The 24,511-nt window shown below is 40.9% G+C and overlaps 1 protein-coding gene across 1 annotated transcript in view; it reads left to right on the top strand.

Annotated features, from left to right (window-relative positions):
- The window catches only part of Dph5 (diphthamide biosynthesis 5), a 28,120-nt gene extending 7,793 nt beyond the window's left edge, over nucleotides 1–20,327 (top strand). Inside the window, exons 4-8 of the mRNA XM_057793597.1 lie at nucleotides 2,549–2,657; nucleotides 12,072–12,192; nucleotides 15,936–15,975; nucleotides 17,537–17,640; nucleotides 19,797–20,327. Coding sequence (XP_057649580.1) covers nucleotides 2,549–2,657; nucleotides 12,072–12,192; nucleotides 15,936–15,975; nucleotides 17,537–17,640; nucleotides 19,797–20,008 — 586 coding nt within the window. The 3' untranslated portion in view covers nucleotides 20,009–20,327. The remainder of the gene's footprint in view (nucleotides 1–2,548; nucleotides 2,658–12,071; nucleotides 12,193–15,935; nucleotides 15,976–17,536; nucleotides 17,641–19,796) is intronic.
- Nucleotides 20,328–24,511: the final 4,184 nt, after the last annotated feature.

The raw sequence follows: 24,511 nt of genomic DNA on the forward strand, positions 1-24,511 counted from the left end.
CAGAAGAATTTGTGTGTAGGTGTGGTGTTCATGAGTACTGAGCTGGATCTGGATAGGGCTCTGAAGAAGAGACTGTAGGCAGGTGGTGGGGAGGAGGTGGGGAGCTCCATGGAAAGAAAGCAGATGTGCAGAGGAAGTGGCTTCATGTAGTTAGCTTCCCTGCTGAAATCCAGTGACTTTGTGCCTTCATTCTTTAGTCTCTGCTTTTGCCCTGGCTACTTTTGTGGCGCTCTCCTTGCACTAAGTCGTGCAGCAGTGAATTTCTCGCATGTTGTTGCGGTATTACCTTGTATTTGCTCAGTTACCTGGGCTTTGCTTGTGCTATTTTGGTTTGGACTGAGACAGTCTCCTCTAATGTAGGCTAGCATTGAAATCTCAGTGTCCTAAACTAGCCTTGAACTCCTAGCCCTTCTGCCTTCACCTTCCAGGTGATACCCAGTTACTAATTGTAGATTTTTGGGGACTATTTTACTGTCTTTTCTTTGAAATTCTAATGATAATTAATTTGCACTCTCAGTGCCTGATCATCTTCAACCATGTGTTAGATTCAAGTTCAAGTACTGCAGCTGTTTGATTACTGCTAGGTACAGATATTTTCTAGCATATAAAGCACCTTTCAAATGAATGTTAAACTTGCAGTGTTTCTAGTAGCTCTTGAGGTTATAATTTTCACTGTGCACCTTGAAACAGTGATTTTCCAGACTGCCCTGCTCCTCTCCCTGTCATGGCGGCACTGTTACAGCTGCCTTCATGTATGTGAATGAACCCATCAGTTAAGCCATTTTGCATCTTTTCTTTTGAAATTGCTTTTAAAAGAACTCCAAATAACAAGTGCGCTGTTAAGGTAAAATAACCTCACTATTTCTGGTTAGATAATTCATTTCCTACATTTGGAAATAGTAAACTTATGTGTGTTTTGCTTGGTCTGATTATTTCAAATGAGTTTGTGATGATGATACATTTTTAAACCAGTTTTTCTTTTCATCTATTTAAGTAGCTCACCCATAAGGCTATTTAAATTAAAAATAACACCCTCATCAAATATCTAATTTACTTTTCCTTGAACTAAAATATTAGGTAGAAAGATTCTGTTCAAGATTGTGTTAAAAACATTCTTTACATCTTGTATTTTTATATTTTCTTTAAACACTTACTCTAAATCAAATTGCTGATAATTTTTCATACGGGTTTTATTTTATGTATGTGATTAAAAACAGGCTTCCCTGGTGGGCATGTTTTAATCTGTAGCTGGCTGCCTCATGGGGTGTAAGCCCTTGATCTTCCTACTTGGTATGCATTGACCAGTTGACAGACTCTGCTTATTTGTAAGTAGTTTCTCAAACATGCTAATGTTGCTTTCCCCAGTAGGGCTTAGCGTTTCTATCAAGATGAAAAGAACCTTTGGTAATGCCATTCTAAACTGATGTGAGATTACATGTCATAGTATTCAATTTGTATTTACATATATTCTCTTCTCCCCACCTACCTAGTTATAAACACACTTTTCACAGAAGGGAAGTTAACGTCAGAATGCACACAGGGACACACACACACCACTAAGTCTATACAATAAGTAACCAGACTGAACACAGCTATAAATAGGAAGACTGCACACAGTTGTACACTCCAAATGGAATTCTGTCCGGCAGAATTTTACTAGATTGAAGGACCAATAGGCTATGCCCTGTGTTTCACCTTCAGTTTTAAGATATAAAAACAAATCCAAATAGGGCAGCAGTAAAGAATTTGGTTTAAGCCGGGCGATGGTGGCGCACGCCTTTAATCCCAGCACTCGGGAGGCAGAGGCAGGCGGATCTCTGGGAGTTCGAGACCAGCCTGGTCTACAAGAGCTAGTTCCAGGACAGGCTCCAAAACCACAGAGAAACCTTGTCTCGAAAAACCAAAAAAAAAAAAAAAAAAGAATTTGGTTTAGTTGTACCACAGAACTGTAAAGGGAAAAATGAAAAATTCATCATTTAAAGTGTCCCACTTACATGCGAAAACTAAAGCATTAATATCTAAAAAATGGATATTAGGCTAATTGTCACCAGAGCCTGGGAAGGGTCCTGGGGAAGGAACTAGAGTAAAGATGGTCACTGGGTACAGGAGAAAGCTGAGATAAGAGGAGAAACTATGGTTGGTGACAATTGAGTATTTTGAAATAAATAGGGAGTAGAGAAGACTCTTGAATATTTGGAACACGGGAAATGATAAAAGTCTGAGGTGCTAAGTCATTTTGATCATTACAACTTATCTACAGACGTCCTGAGAGAAGAATCAAATTGCTGAGTTTGTATTCTCCAGACATCTTTAGCGGATATCAGGACAGCGCGCTCCTTTCTTCAGTCAGTGTCATTCTATGGCTGGAGTGACATCTTGTGAGGGATGTGGGTAGACGCACACTGCATCCCTAAGAAGCCCAAATAAAAGACCTCTGCAGGTGCCTAGTGGAATCTGAGGAAGAACAGTTGACTCTTTGACTTGAATTCATGAGCTAGGATAGAAGATTAAGGTCATTCACTTAACTGAACCTGTTTTCTCACTGCAGGGCTACAACACACAGTGATCTTATTCTGAGAGCCACAAAGTTGGGAATCCCTTACCAAGTTATCCACAATGCCTCCATAATGAATGCTGTAGGCTGCTGTGGCTTACAGGTAATGCTGCAAGGGGAGTGCCGGGTGGAACGTGGGAAAATGGTCTGTTTCCTGCAAGTGCCAAGCTCATTTCACTCTTATTTCATACAGGAGCTATAAAGCTTAATTTTTGAGATGTACTCTTAAAATATTTGCTAAGGTTTTTGTTCTGTTTTCCTATAAGTTATTTGTTATTTTCCTTCCTTTAACCCTTTCTTTCAACAGGCCATGTAAATTTAGTTCCAGAATTATTTTAACTTTATATCGATCTTGTCCATACATAAAAAGAGGAAAGAATGAGCAAATTACATTAAGCATTCCTCAGCAGTCTTTATATTCCTCCAGTGACTTCATCAGCGCGGCTGAGCCTGAGCTTCCCACACAGTATCCCTTTCTCTTTCCCTGAGAGCGTGTTTCTTAAATGAATACAGAGCTGAGAGCCAGTGAGGAAGGCTTGAAGGCCATGTTACAAGTGCTGGGGTGTAAAGTTAGCTACTTTTATCTCCAGCAAGTGTGGCTCAGAGAGCTTGAAAGAGTGCTCTATTGATGTTTCTGAGATTTTCTCTTAAGCTATTGGTACCCCTGTCCAAGTGTGATATATGTTCTGCTGTTGACACGTGTGGTTCATGGCAGCTGTAATCCCTGCGTGGACAGCAGTGCTTTTTAAGAAACTGCTTAAAGACATAGTCTGTGTCTCTCTGTATTTTAATAGGAAAAATTCATGTACTTTAGAATCCATGAAATTAGACCCTCCCTGGTCTATCTTGCTGAAATTCATCACTTATGGATAGATAGTTTTAGAAAGACACATTTGGTACCATGAGCCAGCTTAATAAATAAAAGAGCTTGCCTCCAAGCTTCACAGCCTGAGTTTGAACTTTGGTACCCACATTTTGGGAAGAGAGCTGACTCCTGCAAGTTGTCCTTTGACTTTGACATACGTGCTATGGCATGGCCCCTCAAATATATAAATAAACATTTAAAAAATAAGATACGTTAAAATCAGCTCTTTGTTACTTAGGAAGAATAGCTTGGTTTCATTGACTAATACTGGCCATCCAGTATAAATTCTAATTTCCTCGTGAAGAATCAGACAGAAGTGTACACAGTCACTTTGCATACTTGCTACTTGCTCTTAGTTATCATATTTGCTTTGGCTTAGGAGTTTGCGTCCCTCTTGTCTAGGATGTATACTTTAAAACAACTCTTGCCAATTTGTCTTTATAGTAGAAAGCACTTCTGTATTGGAGCAGGATGAGAGCTGTTCATGTGACTCTGAAATGTTAATGCTTCAGTAAACATGACAGGTAGAGAAACGACTCCTCAAAATGTTCCTGAGTTAGTAACAGAGATGGAATAAGGAACAAACCAAAACCCAAAACTTCCTTTTGGGCAGTGATACCTTGAAAGATTTAATAGCTACTAAAGAAAAAGAGAGAGAGGGAGATAAAGGGAGAGACAGAGAGAATGTGATAAGAAAGATGTATGAACACTAAACTATGGGTGTATATACATATTTGTTGGTTTTAATTTACATCTTGTGAAGGATGTAATTTACGTCTTGTGAAGCCCTTTCTCATGTTTTCCCAGAAGTGTTGTTTTTGTTTTGTTTTCTTAAGCATTAAAAGACAAATACCTTCCAAATGTATCTCTTGTATAAACTAAGAGCTAAATTTGCTGCCTTCTCATTTTGATCTTCTGAGTTGTTTCAAGAAGTGATTGTTCCCTATCTAAAGTGAAAGAGGTCCATTTGGGAAAGTATTTGCTATGAGAATTGACAGGTTCCATATATGCCCCTGAAATTGTACTTATGCCTAATATATTGTTTTAAAAAATATTTAGCTTTCATGAACTTTTGTTGGACAGCTGTTACCATGTCCCCATCTTCACTGTCTAATCTGTATATGAGATGGCATTGTCTGGGCACCACAGAATGTGGCTTGTTCTTCTCTCTACTCCACAGTGGCTTCTGTGGAGATAGAATTCTGTGCCACCCAAAATATTCCCAGTCCAGGGAAAAGAGGAATTGATATTTTTTTAACAGTTCTCGAGCCTAAAACACACTTAAAAAATGACAATTGTCTTTTTCATGAACACTAATTCTAAGGCCCCTGAATTATATCTGCAGTTGCTCAAGTTGCCTCTATAAAATGGCCTAATACTTGTATACAACCTGCACATAGACTCTCATACTTTAATCCATCTCTAGAGTGCTTAGAATATCGAACTCAGTGCAGGTGCTGTGTAAATAGCTCGGTTGTATTATTTAGGGATGGACAAGAAAAAGCAGTACATTTTAATTACAGAAACAGTCCCCCAAACCCCCAAATATTTTTGCACAATGGTTAGAGAAATTCATTGAATTAGAAGCATAGAAATGGGGGGGTTACTATGTATACATGGCACACTTAGTAAATAAATGCCTACATACATGTAGAATGCAGATCTCCACTTGAACTCCATTCCTTTTTTTTTGGTTTTTCGAGACAGGGTTTCTCTGTAGCTTTGGTGCCTGTCCCGGAACTAGCTCTTATAAACCAGGCTGGCCTGGAACTCCCAGAGATCCGCCTGCCTCTGCCTCCCGAGTGCTGGGATTAAAGGCGTGCACCACCACCGCCTGGCTTCCATTCCTTTTGGACTTTTTTCTTTACTATTTGGACTACATTTGTGGAAGATACTATAGCCTGAACAAGTAACTGTCAGAGACAGTGTTCATCAGACCTTCCTCTGGGGCTTGTGACTGCTGAGCCTTACCAGCGAACTTTCTCAGAATAGTACATGTGATATGGGGTCTGAGAATTTACATTTACTTAATGGTTTGTTTGTCTATCTAGTTATTGTTTTTTTTTTTTAAATTTTTAAAACCATATTTATTTTTTTTTTGAAAACTATGTTCAGATTTCTAACCTATTTCTTTTTAATTAATTAATTAATTTAATTATTAAAGATTTCTGCCTCTTCCCCGCCACCACCTCCCATTCCCCCCCCCCTCCCCGAATCAAGTCTTCCTCCCTCCTCAGCCCAAAGAGCAAGCAGGTTTCCCTGCCCTGTGGGAGGTCCAAGGACCACCCACCTCCATCCAGGTCTAGTAAGGTTAGCATCCAAACTACCTAGGCTCCCACAAAGCCATTACGTGCAATAGGATCAAGAACCCATTGCCATTGTTCTTCAGTTCTCAGTAGTCCTCATTGTCCATTATGTTCAGCGATACCGGTTTTGTCCCATGCTTTTTCAGACCCCGGGCAGCTGGCCTTGGTGAGTTCCCAATAGAACATCCCCATTGCCTCAGTGTGTGGCTGCACCCCTCGCGGTCCTGAGTTCCTTGCTCGTGCTCTCTCTCCTTCTGCTCCTCCTTTGGATCGTGAGACTTCAGTCCAGTCCAAAAAGAGGAACATGGGATGTACTCACTCATATTTGGTTTCTAGCCATAAATAAAGGACATTGAGACTATAATTCGTGATTCTAGAGAAGCCAAATAAGAAGGTGAACCCAAAGAAAAATATATAAGCATCCTCCTGAATATTAACCTTCATCAGGCGATGAAAGAAGACAGAGACAGAGACCAACATTGGAGCACTAGTTATTATTTTTTAAGTTAAAATATAATTATATCATCTCTTCCTTTCCTCTTTCCAACCCCATATACTCCCCTCATTGTGTGTGTTCATGTGGGTTCCACATAAGCCAGAAGAAGATGTTAGAGCCCCCGGAACTGTAGTTACTTGTGAACTGCCCAGTCAGATGCTGGGAACTGAACTCAAGTCCTCTGGAAAAGTAGTATACCCTCTTTACTATGGAGTCGTCTTTCGAGCTCCAGGAGAATTTACATTTTAACAGGCAGTCAAATGCTGCTGCAGCTGTAGGAGTGACATCATGCCTTCAGAACCATCAACACAAGCAAGTAAAAGTCTTAGAAAATGAGCGTACTTCATTATCTTCCTTTGGCTTATCAGGACTGAAAGAGCAGGTGTTGATTACCAGAAATACTCCTGCCAGATGGAGACTGTTAGCAGGTTCCTCCTCATGTTGTCTCTACTTCAATTTTAAAGGGAAGTAGGCTTCACTTTTGTACGGTGTCCTGTCCTTTCGGAGTGCTTTGTCACAATTTCAAAAACATGCATCAAGATGTTGAAATGAGGGCCTGCTCTGAGTGACCTGGGCAAAACATACCTCCGTCATCTCTGCATCAAAGCATAGCAACTACCAATTCCTAACCCAGGAGTGGACACAGTGTTTTGCCCTCAGCTTGTCACCCCTCTGAAGCCTGTCTGTTCTATTGTTCTCTAAAGAGCTTGCAAGGATAGTTCAGAACTAAGCACTGAGTATTCTCTTTAACTTGGTAGTTTATTGAGAGACAGCAGATTCCTGTTGATCATAATTATTGATGGCAAGTAGCTGCAGAACTTCTTAACACATCTACATATGTGACCATATATATATCCGTAACTTAGTAATAAACATTCTGATAGAGGTGGGTCATATGATTCTGTACCATAAGTCTCAACCTTAGTGGAAATTTCCAGCTGAAGCATATAAGTCTACTTGAGGGTTGCAAATTAGGCTTCCTTAAGACAAACATGCTTCATTCATTCAATAAATACTGTATATCTACTTAATGCTTGCTTGGTAAGTGCCTTTGGATGCAGCCATAATTTACCTTCAAGGAACTCGTGGATAATTGTGTAATTTTCTCATTCTATGAAATACTTCCACTTTCTCTGGCTGTTGCTTAAGTGACCCTGAGTATTGCTATGTGTTCTTTTGTTTATATAGTACGTCTAGTCTAGAAAAATGTATATTACTTTCAGAAATGTGCAGCACTAATTCTAGTTGGTCTTAATAATAAAAATTCAGAGTCAAATATTAGGGGGTGAAAGCTGAGAGATCAGAGAAGCAGAGTGGCCATTCACTAGAGAGTTCTCACCTCTACCAATGCTCAGACCGAAAGGGTGAGCTTGTCCTCAGACTGACTGCCTAGAGTGCACTTCTCCTCAGGCTGCACTGAGTTCCTGTCTCTTCCTCCCTAGTTCTGGGATTAAAGATGTGAGATCCCAAGTGCTGGGATCACCTTTGTGAGCTCTGTTTCTCTTTTAGACAGATTCAATCTTGTATAACCCAGAGTGGCCTTGAACTAACAGAGATCCCTCTGCCTCTTGTCTTCGAGTCCTGGGATTAAAGTGCCACCACTTCCTGACTTCTAGTGGCTTAGCTCTGTACTCTGATCTTCAGACAAGCTTTCTCTGTTAAAACACACACAAAACATCACTGCACAGCTGGCTTCCTTTTTTCATTTCAAGTCCTGTGACAGTCCCACTGTTGAGGGTGTAGTAGTGTTCCTACTGTTAGCCTCGAACATTAGGTGCTTCCCTTGTGCTCTAGGATTTACTGTAGTAATTGAAGAAAGTACAACACAGCCAAGGGCCGCTGAGCTGGGTAATGAGGATAGCAGAGCTCTGCATGGCTGTCACTACAGGACCTGCCTAATCTCTGGCACCTCGTTAGCGTGTTTATTAAACATTTCCCTTTCCTTCCCATTAACTCTGTCTTCAATTTTTATTTATTTTAATTTGTCTCTAATTTTTATTTGTCTTTAATGTTTGTTTCGATTTTCTTTCAATGTCTTAACTTTTTAAAAAATAGGCGTGTGTTGGGGTGCATGTGTGTGCCACAGTAAGAGCACAGAGGTCATGGGACAACTTGGACAGCAGCTTCTGTCCTTTCAGTGCGTGCATCTCGGGACAGTCAAGTCGTTAAGTGTGGAGGCAGGTGTCTCTACCCTCTCAGCTGTCTTGCTGGCCATTGTTGTGATTTTCTGAGTGGTCTGGTTACATAGCCCAGGCTGACTTTGAACTCGCCATCTCTCTGCTTGAGTCTCCCAAACTGGCATTACAGGTATGCCACCGCATCTGTCCTACCCATTATTGTGAGCACAGATGCATCGTTCTTCCCATGCAGTAGATTGTGGGTTTCACTGTGCTGTTCTTCTACTCCCAAACCTCTCTTATGCCAAATGTTTGTGTTCAGGTTTTACTATTAGTGCTTTGGTTTATACCTTCTGTTGTGTTTATCACAGCATTGTAAAAATCTATTCGTGACAGGTATTTCCTGAGTTAAATTGCTTGCTTATCTTCTGCCTTCTAAATCAGATTTTGTCTTTGGAGTAATATGCTTCAAAATATAATTCTTTTTTATTTAGTTCACAAATGGATTCCCAATCATATATGAGAGCATAGATTTTTTTATTTGTTTGGTTTTTTTGTTTGTTTGGTTTTGGTTTTTCAAGACAGGGTTTCATTGTGTAACAGCCTTGGTTGTCCTAGAACTCACTTTGTAGACCAGTCTGGCCTCAAACTCAGAGATCCACCTGCCTCTGCCTCTTGAGTACTGGGCTTAAAGGCGTGCGTCATTACCACCCCTCTTTCTGGTACCTGTCTTATACCACCCTGGTTCATCCCTCTCTTTCCGTGCTCACCTCTGCACCTTCATCCTCTCAATCTCTTTAAGTTCCAACTCGTAGTCTGCCTTTCAGAAGACACTTTCAGGTGCTTTTTCTCTGAGTGTGGAATAGAAAAGATGGGGTCCAGATGTCATATTGGCAAGGGCTATTAACTATGTGTCTTTCTTGTGTGTCTTCTCCTCTGCCTCAATAGTTAGTACCTTACACAATGACTGGGTGAATGACTTTGAGTTGAAGGTTTTTCTTTTCCTTTTTTTTTTTCTTTAACCGTACATGATCCAGTACCAAGTCAGATGGGTTGCTTTCTCTCTAAATTATTTCAGATGAAAGCAGAATAGATCTGCATTTTCCCTAGGATTTCCGAGAAAATATCTGATGTTGTTCAAACTTAGCTTTGAAGTAGTAACATTGTCAGATTTGAACCTCTCAACGTTCTCAGAAGCGTGGTCGTAGCTCACGGAGCTCTAAGACAGCCCAGGGTCCAGGCTCTGCAGCTCAGTTCCTGTCGCTGAGATTCGCTCCAGCTCTCTCACAGTTTACTGATAATGGCAAGTCCTTTGTTGTGAAATGCAGAGTGCTGGTCCTTGAGTTCTTTAGGTCCTGACATCTCAGTGGTGAGAGTGTTTATGTACTGTTGAGGCGCTCATTGACAAAGTTTGCACCCTTGCCACAGGAGTGGCTGCAGTTATAAACCAGGGTCCTAGGAGGCTGTTCCTGTGAGGTTTCTCCAATCTCCCCATTGGGTGGCACTTCAGTCTTTCACAGAGAGCAGTTTCTTACGTTAGATGTGACTAGCATCTCAAGTCCCTTTTCAGGGATTCATCATTCTGTCTTTGAATGAAGAATTCCTTGCTTCTATGATTTTGTTCCCGTATTTCTTAAAATATCAGAGCCTCTTAAATATTTATACATAAATGGAAATACAGTTTTCCATGAAGGTTTTAATGAAATAATACATGTTTCAAGTTTGATGAGAGGTGACAAACTCCATTTAAAATGTATAATTGAACTTGTCCATTGTAAATGTAACTTACTTAGAGTAGTTTTACATATTTGGTACTTTTTGAACTTAGCCAATAAAGAAAGCAGCTGGATCCTGTCAGGACACAGCGGTTTAGAAAATGTTTATATAATCGTAATGTACACCAATGAGTCATATACTGAGTTCTGACAGTGTATGAGGCACGACTAGGCACTCAGTGGGCCCTTGGCTATTCAGTCCTTAGAACTGTGCTCATTACACTTACCATGCTGGATGTTCTTGTCTAAGCCAGAGATTGTCTTGTTGATGACAGGCTGCTAACCAGAACCACTGCCGTGTGTCCAGAGCCTTTGTCAGCTCTGTCAGCTGTCAGCTCTCAACTTTTTCATGATGGCCAGACATCTATTTGCTTATCACTTTTAAAATGTGCCCAGACTATTGCCTGGCGTAGAGTAAGTGATCTGTATTCACTATTTGTTGGATAAATTTGCTTCTCATGGGATAGCAGCTATAACAACTCCTCTGCAGAGTTAAGACCTCTCCCGTGAAGTTGATCCTGGGAACTGTAGTCTAAAAATCCTATCTTAGAACTCAAAATGTATTTTTCAGAGATAAATCTTATTATACAGGGCAGAAGATGCATGACTGACTATTTGGAGCACCAGGGTCTTTGTACACAATCGTGTGAACATGGCTGCTACAGAGTAGCGTGGCTTCTCTCCCAGGATGCTTTGTTCGGATAACTCTCAAATGGGCTTTGAGAATAAAGCTCCTTGATAGGTAAATCGGCATCTGTAGCATATTAGGGACATGATGAGCAATCCTTCTAGGACTGAGAGGTGCTATGATGATTGTTAAGGGTTTTAAAAGACTTCAGTATGCAGAGGCTGAGAAGTATTAGCCACTCTAGAGAATGGAGGAATGCCCTGAGAACCCCACCTTTTCTTGCTTCCTTCCTGTCTGCTTCCTGGCACCTCTTGCCACAGCTTCTGTAACGGAAGTGAGAAGGAAGCCTCACTGCAGGAAACAGCATCTCCAGTGCCCACTTGAGACCCGCCTCTTCATTTTTCACAGAAGAGCACAAGGCTTGGGGAAGTAAAATGACTTTCTCATCTGTGACAGGTTACTAGATGTGGCTTTTCAGTGTCTGTACATTCCTGGTTTCTTGCAAGTTGTACCAAACTGTTTAAATTGAATTAGATCATTCTATGACTTTAGCACTGTGTGTATTTTGATGGTATTGGTACTTTTCCTGCACAGCCAGCAGGTTACAGAGGCAGCCTCCAGTTCTTACCTGTTCTCCACACAGGCTCGAGGACCAGCTGCAGTGGACAGGTACAGCCAGTCCAGTTTAAAAACTCGTAGCTGTAGTGATAGGGAACTGAGGTGGACCACCTGGGGGAGCTCCTGATTGCTGAACTTGGACATGAAGGGCAGACATACGCTTGTTAAACTGGGAGGGTGTGTGCTGTGATCAGGAGCACGTGTGAGTATATGGCTTGTGGATTCTGTTGAGCTAAGACAGTGGATAAGAACATTCATTCCCTCAGACCTGAGCTGTGTATTTACTTATTTTTAGCTGTGTGACCTTAGGCAAGTCAGCTGATCGTTCTAAGGCTTGGTAGTCTCATCAGTGAAGCAGAATACTACACTTTTGACACCTCTTGTGAGTGCTGAGAGCTATTTTTATTTCTGTGGGGTTTTTTTTTTCTTAAGATTGATTTTTTTTTTTAAGTTTCTAATTACATATATGGGAGTGGTAATGTTCATGTGAGTCAGGTGCCAATGGAGGCCAGAGGGGTCAGATCTCCCTGGAGCTGGAGTAGAGGTGATGATGAGCTGCATAGCCTTGGGTCCCTACAAGTGCGGTACTAGCACTTAACTGCTGAGCCCTCCCTCTCCCAGCCTGGGCCTTCTCTTCAGTCCTGTTTCAGGGGTCTTATCCTAGGAAATAATTATAATTGTTTTATCATTAAGTAACATTTTGTTTTTCTAGCTGTACAAGTTTGGAGAAACAGTTTCTATTGTTTTTTGGACGGACACTTGGAGACCAGAAAGCTTCTTTGACAAAGTGAAGAAGAATAGAGAAAATGGCATGCACACGCTGTGTTTACTTGGTAAGCATCAGGAGGCTCCCTTATCTCATGCAGTGGAATTGTCAGGCCTCTCTTGTTTTCATTTTGTGATAGAATTAAAATGGTTCTGCGAATAACTAGGTAGAGAAAAAAAAACAAAGCAAAGCAAAATGACATAGGCTAGCCACTGTATGCACACAGCTCTTTCCCATACACTCAGCACCAAATACCACACAAATCCTGTGTTCATGCTGAGACTTGCTGTTCCCTCTTAGAACCTCTAGATCCTTCCCAAGACTCTATATTTACAAATTTGTTCATCATCACTGCACTTCAGCAGACGTGGTGAGCATTTACTGTTGTCACCAACCATTCTACATCTTCTAGGATATTTTCTGTCCAAATCAAAAATGATGCTTCTCTTATTTTTTTAAAATCTCTTTCGCAGTTGACCTTAATATTGAGTAGTTTCCCAGTACCATTTAATTGTTAACAGAATAAAATACAAATGACCTATTATTTCCAGCTCCCTTCATTGTTTTATTTATTTATTTAAGATTTCTGCCTCCTCCCTGCCACTGCCTCCCATTTCCCTCCCCCTCCCCCTATCAATCACCCTCCCTCCTCAGCCCGAAGAGCAATCAGGGTTCCCTGCCCTGTGGGAAGTCCAAGGACCACCCGCCTCCATCCAGGTCTATTAAGGTGAGCATCCAAACTGCCTAGGCTCCCACCAAGCCAGTACGTGCAGTAGGATCAAAAACCCATTGCCATTGTTCTTGAGTTCTCAGTAATCCTCATTGTCCGCTATATTCAGCAAGTCCGGTTTTATCCCATGCTTTTTCAGACCCAGGCCAGCTGGCCTTGGTGAGTTCCCAAGAATATCCCCATTGTCTCAGTGTGTGGGTGTACCCCTCACAGTCCTGGGTTCCTTGCTCGTGCTCTCTCTTCTTCTGCTCCTGATTTGGACCTTGAGATTTCTGTCTGGTGCTCCAATGTGGGTCTCTGCCTCTGTCTCCTTTCATCGCCTGATGCAGGTTAATATTCAGGAGGATGCCTATATGTTTTTCTTTGGGTTCACCTTCTTATTTAGTTTCTCTAGGATCACGAATAATAGGCCCAATGTCCTTTATTTATGGCTAGAAACCAAGTATGAGTGAGTACATCCCATGTTCCTCTTTTTGGGTCTGGATTATCTCACTCAGGATATGTTTTCTATTTCCATCCATTTGCATGCAAAATTCAAGAAGTCATTAAAGAACTCAAGAAACTAGACCGTAAAAGGCTAATCAACCCAGTTATAAAATGGGGCACTGAGCTGAACAGAGAATTCTCAACAGAAGAAGTTCAAATGACCAAAAGACACTTAAGGTCATGCTCAACCTCCTTAGCGATCAGGGAAATGCAAATCAAGACAACTTTAAGATACCATCTTACACCTGTCAGAATGGCTAAAATAAAAAACACCAATGATAGCCTTTGCTGGAGAGGTTGTGGAGAAAGCGGTACACTCATCCATAGCTGGTGGGAATGCAAACTTGTGCAACCACTTTGGAAAGCAGTGTGGCGGTTTCTCAGGAAATTCGGGATCAACCTACCCCTGGACCAGCAATACCACTCTTGGGAATATACCCAAGAGATGCCCTATCATACAACAAAAGTATATGCTCAACTATGTTCATAGCAGCATTGTTTGTAATAGCCAGAACCTGGAAACAACCTAGATGCCTTTCAATGGAAGAATGGATGAAGAAAGTATGGAATATATACATATTAGTGTACTACTCAGCAGTAAAACACAGCTCCCTTCAATGTACTATCTAGGCCAAATTTTATTTCCTGATTAACATAGAAACAAGGTCTAGGACTGCTTTGTACAGCAAGATACTAGCACTGAGTTTCAGATGGACATGGGCTCTAGACCCCCGAGAGTTAACAAGTCACATGTCTAAGAGCCTCTTCTTCTTACATGTTATTCACAGGAATACTGGGATCAAATTTTCACTTTCCCTTGATGACCAGAACACAAGTGACATCTTAAATTAACCTTGAAATGGCACTTGAAATTGAAACCAGAAAACAAAATCTCAGTGTCTCTGTTTACCAGATAGAAACTGTTGAGAAATAACTCTTAGCCTTTGTCTTCATAGCAAATAAGAATAAGCCCCCCCCCCCCCCGCCTCATGGGCAGTTGAGAGTAAGGGTACTTCTCAAGCTAATTGTAGTGATTTATTTTAAATATTTTGTATGTGTATGTGTATATATGTGATATAGTGATATAGTAAGAAGTTAGTATACAACATTAGTTACATAGATATTTTTAAGTACAAAGCATTAGAGTAGAAAACAAAGGCTGTATGAAATAATTGGAACTTACTGCTTAAACACAGTTTCAGATGGGTTGGAGTAGGTTATAGGAGAGCGATATCTACATATTCAGTAGACATCTGTGCTTTACATGGTTTACAGTAGACATGTTACATTTTACAAGCTCAAGGTAAATGAATTAAGGGAAATGTTATCATAAGTATTCAAGATATTGTTTAAAGTAAAACATGACTTTATTTATTGTATTGGAGGCCATAGTTTCAATAACATTCATTTTTGTATGTGCCAGACAGGTAGAACTAATTAAATAATGATCATTATTTCAGATTTGAGAAATACTTAAATATTAAATGCCACACAGACATTACAAACCAATGTAAGATTAATCATTGTTGTAATTTCTAAGTAAACGTAGAATTGGTCAATAGGAGAAGCTTTCCTATCACTTCACAAAGCTGTAGAAGTCTGTCAGAGGCTCTTCAGTTGTGCTGTATTTATTTTATAAAAACAAACATTGGTAGAACCATTCATTTTGCCTGTAAAACAGGAAGCAGCTGTGGCCCTTGTGTGAAGTCCTGTTAGGACACAGAGCCAGTCTGCTTTTCACTGTTGCCCAAGCACCACGGTGGTCAGCTAAGCACAGTGGCAGGGCAGTGCAAGGACTCAGTCTTTGCCATGCTGCACTGCCAGACTTCACGAGTGTGCGCAGAGATTGTATGGCTCTCCCTGCGGTGCCTGAAGCTCTGACAGCGTTACTACAGTATTCATTCATTATTACTGGATGTCTTGCCACTGTAAGAAAGTAAACACTTCTTTTCAAAATATGGTAAGAATCTTTTTCGGGTGGTAGCGTTGCACATGCCTTTAATCCCAGCACTTACTTGGGAGGCAGAGGCAGGTGAGTTCAAGGCCAGCCTGGTCTGCAGAGCTAGTTCCAGGACAGCCAGTACTACACATACAGAAACACTGTTTCAAAAAACAACATCAACAACAAAAACTAAGCAGCAAGAATTCTTTTCTTTTTTTAACTTAAGTTTTATCCTTTGAGGCTTTTATAGGATGATGCCTGAAAATAAACAAGGGTAGGAGAGCAAGCAGACACTTCAGATGAGTCTATGCGAGTACCAGGTAGAAAAGTTAAAAGATTCTGATCAGTTAAGTAGTACACATGCCAACATCATCTAATACTTTCCCTTATCACCTTTTCCAACAGGAAACTAGATCCCTGCAGAGGAGGGTCGGGGCCAAACTCCAGTTTGCTTTCCACAGCCACAGGCTTCCGCTCCTCTAACCCCTGTAGGAAAATAGTCACACGCAAGTGTGAGCAGAGACACCACAACTCAGATCAGCATTTGGGAGCATCTGGGAAGATTCCCAAAAATGTACATGATCCCTAGTGGAAGCTGGAGGATTGGGGGTAGATAACTAGGTTAAAAAGAGCTGTCCTCTACTCCCTACAGATATCAAAGTGAAGGAGCAGTCTCTGGAGAATCTCATCAGGTGCGTCCGTGTTTCAGTTCTGTGACCGGGACCATAGGTGCTCCAGTGAGCCAAGTCGAAGGATGGAGGAAGATGAGCTTTCAGCATAGTGATGCAGTGAATATTTGACTCCTGCAGGAGATAGAGCAGGGTGCTCAGTGAAGGTAGCCGCAGAATTCATAGATCTAACCCTGAGAGCAGCAGTGGGCGTTAAAGGTCACCCTGAAATATGGGTGGAGTGAATGAATGTGTTGGGGGTTCAGAACCTTGGGCCTGAACAGAATCTGACATCAGCCTCTGGCTGCTGCTATGGAGTCACTTCCCCCTGTGTGTGTGGGGGGGGGGATCTCTTCTCCCATGCGTGAGGACAGGGATGGGGGCAGAGGGGGTGTCTTTCTCCTGTGAGTGACGATGGGGATGGAGGGGTGGGGCTGCTTCTCCCATGTGTGACATTGGGTGGGGGCAGGAGGTATGGCTTCTTCCGTGTGCGAGGACGGGATCCTCTCCTAGTGAGCAGTGTTCAGTACAGCAGTTCCTACCACGCATGGTAATGAGCTCTCGAAATGTGGCTGACGAAGCTGAAGAACTCAAGTTTCCTTTAACTTTAAACTAACAATTTAAAACCTTAGGTTGTTTGAGACAACTTAATATGTAAATCTGTTTTTAAATATATTTTTATTTGTTGGAAATTTCTTACATGTTTACAATGTATTTTAGTTATATCCTCCCTCCAGCTTATGCTTATAAATCTATTTTTATGACCATACATTTTATATACATATTAAATATTTCTAATTAAGGCTTAACAGTTGTGTTAAAAATGCTTATCAAATTTCAAAGACTTGGTATAAAAACAATGTTTAAATATATTCAAATATAATATTATGGGGATATTGGGTTAAATACATTTACATGCTATTGAAACTAATTTTGTCTCTGTAATTCGTTACTGTAATGTCTGCACTGCTTGAGACTGCACTAATTTGTGCTTCTGCTGGACAGCATTGGCTTGGAGAAACTGTAGATCAGTAAGTGATCGGTGCAGACTGCAAGTTTCAGAAGCTTGTCTTTTTGTTACGATCATTTGGTAAACTCACCAGGTTTTCGAGGCATACAGAAATAGTCTTGTTACTCTCAAAGATTATCAGACCTTGACAGTTTTTTTAGAGGAAGAAGTAGAAAAGATATAGAAACGTATTAATAAAAAATGGCTAGTGTGCATTAGGCCCTAGGTTCAGTCTCCAGCACTGTGAAAATAAAAGCAAGTGGGACCACAGTGACACAGTTGAATTACCTCTTTACCTCTGCTAAGGCATCCTTTGATTTAGACGTGTGTCTTTTTCAGAATGTCAGTCTTGCTGCCATTTCAGTGTCATTGAGGACAATAGAAAGAAAGCTCAAGAAACTCAGTCACTGCACCCATGTTTATAAACCCTGGTTTATCCAGAAGTGGGTGCCGTGTGAAAACGTGAGAGTGTGGGCTGTGGCGCACGAGTGTGTCTGGGGAGGAACTGCATTAAATGCCACAAGTGGATTTCACGGGAAAGAACAATGCTTACAGGGGAAGCTTTTATGCTTACAGGGGAAGAAAGATCTATGAACCTCCTCGATACATGAGTGTGAACCAGGCAGCCCAGCAGCTTCTAGAAATTGTTCACAATCAGAGAGCACGCGGGGAAGAACCAGGTACTTCGGAGCCTCTTGGGTTGTTTCTCTACAGATAGATATGTCACTACATATCTGACACACCCCCACCACACAGCACGGTCGGTGTTTTTGCCGTGTTATGTAGGTCTCTTATTTTTTTTCTAATTTTAAACCCCACAGGATTCAAGTTATACTAAAAGAAGAATAATTGAGTTCTTTACAGTAAAATTGTCATAACTTAAATTTTTAAAAATGAAGACTTTTAGCCAGGTGGTAGTAGCTTTATGCATACCTCTGTGAGTTCAGGGCTAGCCAGGGCTACACAGAGAAACCCTGTCTTAAACAAACAAACAGAAAAGACTATGTGTGTGTGTATATTATTTTACTTATAATCAGATTTTATTTTAACATGATAATATATAAATGATAAAATAAAGTGCTACCATTTTTGTCCTAATCAGTAAGATCTGTCCTACAAAAATATATTTATTCTGCTTTATCTTCTGAACACTGACATATAGAATAGTTTTCTTTAAGTTAAAGACAAGTGTTTTTATCTTACACTTCTAATAGGTAGACAGAGTGTGTGGTATACAGTAAAATGTAGTCAATAAATGTTTGCTGAGAACTTAAATATGCCTGTCATATTCTGTTATAGACACTGTTTTTGCCTGACCTCTAGTAAAAACATGCATGAAGGTGTTTTTGAGTGATAATTTATGTTTTTAAATCTTTGTTACAATCATGTACTTATTTTTTATGCACACTTGCCGTATGTCCATATGGAGTTTAGAGAAAAGCTTCCAGGAGCTGCGTCTCCTTTGACCTCACGGGTCCCAGGACTCAAACTCGGGCCATCAAGGCATGGTGGCAAGTGCCTTTCCCTCCTGAGCCATCCTGCTGACCCAGTCATCGCACGGCTTATCCCTGCTAGTGGCACTGAGTTCCTCACATGCCCTCTTTGCCTTGTATAAATCCTTGTCCATTTCTGTTTAAGTCACTCTTCAGGGAAGAAACTTTCTCAACTGCAGGATAAAGCAATAAGAAGCCAGGTCTTCAGCTGTACACTAAAGTGCTTGGTTATGAAAGAGAGCTGTGGATCTTTACTCTGAAATTAAAAGCCTGAGTATCCAGAAATGCCATTGTTTGTCATGGACTTTAGAGTTTATTAAATATTATTGTACTCATGTATTACCCCACACAACTACCACTTAAGAGATAAAACTTTTTTTTAATTAAAAGAAACTGTTTCATTCTGTAACTAATTAGATGACTAAGGAGAAATTCTCTGTGAATTTTTCTCAGTCTCCTAATTTTTCCTGTGTCTTGGTCAGTATAAATGTATATCAATAATTTATGTGTTGGGGCAGGAGGATGATTCGCTCCTTAGGGGAAGTTCCTGTTCTTAAGGAATATGGTGGTTTGAAAGAAAATGGCCACCAAAGGGAATAGCACTATTAGGATGTGTGGCTTTGTTGGAGGAAGTGTGTCACTGGGCTTTGAGGTCTCATATATGCTCAAGATACTGCCCAGTGTCTCAGACCACTTCCTGTTGCCTGAAAGATGTAGGAATCTCAGTTATTTTTTCCAGCACCATGCTTGCCTGTACGCCACCTTGTCCTGCCATGATGATAATGGACTGAACCTCTGAACTTTAAGTGAGCTACCCCAATTAAATGTTTTCCTTTATAAGAGTTGCTGTAGTCATGGTGTCTCTTCACAGCAGTAGAAACCCTAATTAAGACAAGGAGGATCCAAGTTAGGTTCCCAGCACCCACCTTAAACGGCTCACAATCACATGGAGTTCCAGCTTCAGGGGATCCAACACCCTCTTCTGCCTCCATGTACACAAAGAAATATAAACAAAAAAAAAATCTTTATGTGTCTGTGTGTGTGTGAATCATACAGATGTTTACTCACAGCCTGTTTTAAGACAAATGTGCTATCATTATGTGTAGTATAAATACAGCCAATTGTTTTTCAAGTTGTTAAGACATAAGGTTATGTAAACCTTTGGAATTCTCAAAAGGTAAAGTAACTGGTCTGTGGTGAGTGACTAGAGAGGTTTCGGGTGTTTAGGGCATTTTTTAGCGGATCGTAGTACTAATATTTTTGAGTGTTGAACAAGGTGAAGCATTGTCCAGTTGATCTGTAACATCTCTGTCTCTCCCTCCTCTGCCCCCCATTTTAAACAGCAATCACTGAGGAGACACTCTGTGTTGGCTTAGCCAGAGTTGGCGCTGAGGACCAGAAAATTGCAGCAGGCACTTTACAGCAAATGTGCACAGTGGACTTGGGAGAACCATTGCATTCTTTGGTCATCACGGGAGGCACCCTGCACCCACTGGAGATGGAAATGCTAAATCTTTTCTCCATACCGGAATCCCAAAGTATCAATGGACTCTGAACATGGACATTTTCTGTTGTCTCACATTAATTCCAGTTAGATTGTATGTACTATATTTATACGACAAATGGCATGGTCTGTTATTTATCTAGAAAGTGTAACAAGTGACCAAGAGGAAGCAAGCTGAACCAACAGCGTTTGGTTCCTGCAGCAGTTTTCCCGTTTCATCATGCTGTTGCAGCACCCGTTGGCTCCTTGTCAGGGAGCAGACCAAGCTGAAGAACTGTGGCTAGACGTCCAAAGATGTAACTTGGAGGAAACTGGAATATGAATCACATAAACCCTATTTTTAAGGGATAAAGAAGCACAGAGTAGCAAGTAAAGCAAATAAAAGATTGCTAACTGTTCATTTGTTGTTTTATAATCTCCTTTATAGAAAGGTAGCTGTTGGAACTCAGAACACACCCTAGTTGGTAAAGTGCTACTATGCAAACATTGAGAGCTAGAATCCCCAGCACTCACATGAAAAGCCTAGCGCTAGGTGTGGGGTACCTTACGTCAGTTCTGTCTTGTTTTCTTTGGAGATGGTAAACTAACGGTTCTAGGTTTTGTAATTGAGAAACTCACACCCTCCAGTTCTAACTGTTACAGTGCACGGTTGAGAGGTACTGGGAGTCATAGAGCAGGCGGAGAATTCTGCCTGTGTGCCTTTTCCTGCGAGGCATTCCCAGACTTCAGCAAAGATAGCGATGGACTGGCATGAGATGGTTAGTCGGTGGAACTGTAGGCTACAAAGGGAGCTAGAAACCGAAGCAAATTCAGATGCTCTATAGTAAATGATCGGTGTGTCCTAAATTCTCAGCTCCTTATTGTTTGTACGTATAGGAAGATCCAAGGATCCAAGTGAAAAGCCAGACCAAGGGTCCCCCCCCCAACAAAAAACAGACATTGCTATTGCAAGAGAAGACAGCTTTAGGTTTGAATTCTGACAAGTTAGAAGAGTGTGATAAATATGCAGACTTTCTTATCAGAAGCACAGAAAGGTCATGTACTAATAAAGACCAGGTTTGGGACTAAACTAAGGACAAAGCATTTCATATAATGTGAAGTTAGGCCTACATGTGATAAAGGTGACTAGAAAGTAGTTTAATGCCTGTTAGAACAAAGCCTAAGATGGTTTAAAATATGGTGAAAAATTAGTGTAATATCAACAGTGGCTATAGTTTACAACATGAGACATGGCTTTATGATTAGAAAAGAGGAGTGCTGGGTTAAGAGGTCAGCATAATCTAGACTTTAGAATTAGTAGATATAAAAGACGGGCACTTTAGAACTGGGCATGGATGAGAGACAGAAGTGCATGTAATGAGTACTATCATCTAAGATCGAAACCAAAAAGGAAGAACCAAATTGGGCAAAGTACAGAGGAAGAGACATTGTCCATCCTAAGGAAGAAGACTGAAGGGGAAAGATCAGAATCATAATATGGGGGCTATATCAAGTAGTTTCTAAAATTTCTACACTTCATATGAAGAAAAGAGACTGCATGCATGTGCACACGAATACACACACACACACACACACGAGTGTGCCAATGCTTGCTTGGAGACAAGAGGACTGTGGAAGTGGGTTATAGCCAATGAACTCAGGTTGTTAGGTTTGACAGCAAGCACTTTTACCTGCTGAGCCATCTCACCAGCTCCAAGATCAAGCAATTTTGAAAAGCATGTAAGTAGATTCTCAAAAAAAAAGAAGAAGCGTGTAGTGATATTTCATTTATATTTTAATAAGGAAAGCTTGCCTGAGAACAGAAAGTAAAAGAGCCCCACTGGTCAGCCTTACAGATCAGGCAGTGGTCACACACACACCTTTAATCCCAGTAGCTACACTTGTTTGCCATAGATACTGGGTGGTTAGTGGTGCACGCCTTTAATCCCAGTGCTAGAGAGGAATATAAGACAGGAGGAGACAGTTCTGAGATTCCTGGAGGCAGGATCGGCATTTCAGACTGAGGTATGAGCCAGGGGCGGGCTGTTTCGCTTTTCTCGTCTTCAGGTTGAACCCCAGTATCTGTCTCTGGGTTTTTATTAACCGTGCTACAGAAGAGAAATAGGACAGTTTTAAAAAATGGAAATGACAAACAAATTTTCCTCATTTAGGAAATAGATCGGGCAGTACATTGATCCCACATGCTCAACGAACTATAAGCAAAATAAGTAGAAAACCCACACCTGTCAGTTAAAACTGATAAAAAACCAAAATTAGTTGGAAAAGCTAACAAGGAGGATTGGGGCTCACCAAATGTAGTTTGAAATTAAAATTTAGGTTTATTTATTATTGCTCAACCTGGCAAACCTGTATGTAACTTAACCTCAATATAAATGAAATCATAAAATGGAAACTCTCCTCACCAGTATGAAGAGAGGATTAGTGTTGGAGACTACTGTCCTGAAATCCCAAGGTTAAAATGGAGATACTAGAAAGGTATATACATTTGGAGTTCACTTAGTAGTTTTTAACTCTTTATTGGGTTATGATGTCATGGTGTTTGGTCTCAATTTTGATTCTTCAGGCAGAAGATTTGATTCCGTGACCGTGTATCTGCTAGGCAAGTATTTTACTACGTTATTCCACCCTAATTAGTTTTAAATGTATCAAAATTGTGAAACAGTGACAGAAACACCTTATAGTCTTGATGCATAACAGTTTCTTCATCGTGAAGAATTCCTTTCCTCTGCCCATTTACCCTTCTACCTCATCAGTAATTCTGTGAAGCCAGTGATCTGTTCCTTTTCAATAGTCTTGTCTTTTTAAGAATGGAGGGGGGGGACGGATTCCATAAGCGTGGCGTTCTTGAGATTCACACAAACTGTTCCAGGTATCATGAGTTTATTCCATTTCACCAGTTCACTTGTATGGAGAGCCTGCAGGGTTTTTTTTGTTTTGTTTTGTTTTGTTTTTTTTTATCCACTGGTCATCTAAAAGATATTCGAGTTCTACATGCTACCTGTTAGTAATAATGAGAATTGCTAAAGCATTTACATGCAGGCTTCTATGTGGTTCTAGAATAGACACCATGAATGGGGTTTCTGGTTCATAGGTAGCAGTACCTTTACTTCTATAAGAAAGCACATGTTGACTAGCCTAGCAAGGTATGTTTCTGGGTGCAATAGTGGTGTGAATGTTATACAGATAAACAATGACTTTCTGATTGGATTTAGGCCTGCTCCACAGGAAGAAATTCTTATCTTATACTGTAAATCTGCACTAAGAACTCGAGGCTGGGAAACATATACTCCCCGGTGAAGCTATTACTATTATTTTGCTAAATGGTCACAGTATCAAATTGCCATCGAAATAGATATTTCTACACCCATAGACAAGTGTAACTCTCCGTTCGCATCAGAGAAAAGTTCCTTAATATAGGAATTCAATACTGATCAAAGGCAAAGACAAGCTTATGTGGAGCACTCAGCCGTAAATGGGACATTTATGTTACACCTCCTCCTCGCCAGGGCTCAGGGAACATAGAGAAAGAGGGAACACGAGAGATTCTAAGAGCCAGAGATGGGAAACAACCAGAATCAAACTGTTTTGGACATGACCATTGCACCCATGAGTTTGTGGTAGCTGTGATTGTTTGCACAAGATCAAGCCAGTTGATCTTCCAACATGGATGGGGGAGGGGCACACGAGCCACAACCCTAGCGTAAGATGTTATTGATAGTTATGGGCCACTAGGAGTGTATTCCTGGTGGGTTGCTCATGCTCCAATAGGAATGACACACTCGTGTATACAAGCAACATGAACTGGACTGTGTCTGAGTTGTTGTTTTTTAAAATGATGAGTTGGAAAGGGGATGTGGGAAATATTCACAAGGAGTTGAAGGTGGATAGTGGAAGTCAAATGTGATCAAATACATTGTCCACATACATGAAATTCTGAAAAAATAAATTAATACATTTTAATTGCTTGTGATAGTTCATTTTGATTATCAGCCTGGTTGCATTAAGAATAGTTGGACAGTGGTGGCACACACCTTTAATCTCAGCACTTAGGAGGCAGAGGCAGGTAAATCTCTCTGTGAGTTCGAGGCCAGCCTGGTCTACAAGAGTTAGTTCTAGGACAGCTAGGGCTGTTACACAGAGAAATCCTGTCTCGAAAAACAAAGATTAAACAAGAAATGCCTAGAATATCAGTGAGGTACACTTTTGGGTGTGTCTGAGAGGGTATTTCCAGAAGGTCCAGCGAGGAAGCTCTACCCTGAATATGGGCAATACCATCCCATAGACTTGAGTTCGGGATCAAGCAAAAAGGGGGAAAGGACCAGCATTTTCCTTTCTCCCCAATCCACCAAGAAGTGAGTAACCATCCTCATGCTGCGGCAGGCAAGGAGCTGGTTCTGCCACATTGCTGCCCACACCGTGATGGACTGTATACCTAGCTCAAAGTAAACCTCTTCCCCTTACACTGTATATGCCAGCGGTGACAGGAGTGACTTCCTTCGCTCTGCTAGAATAACTTCCAAACTGGCACGTCTGGTTTGGGTTCTCACGGTGCTT

Source organism: Chionomys nivalis, chromosome 18 (assembly GCF_950005125.1).
Source record: "Chionomys nivalis chromosome 18, mChiNiv1.1, whole genome shotgun sequence".
In the NCBI taxonomy this organism is placed as follows: domain Eukaryota; kingdom Metazoa; phylum Chordata; class Mammalia; order Rodentia; family Cricetidae; genus Chionomys; species Chionomys nivalis.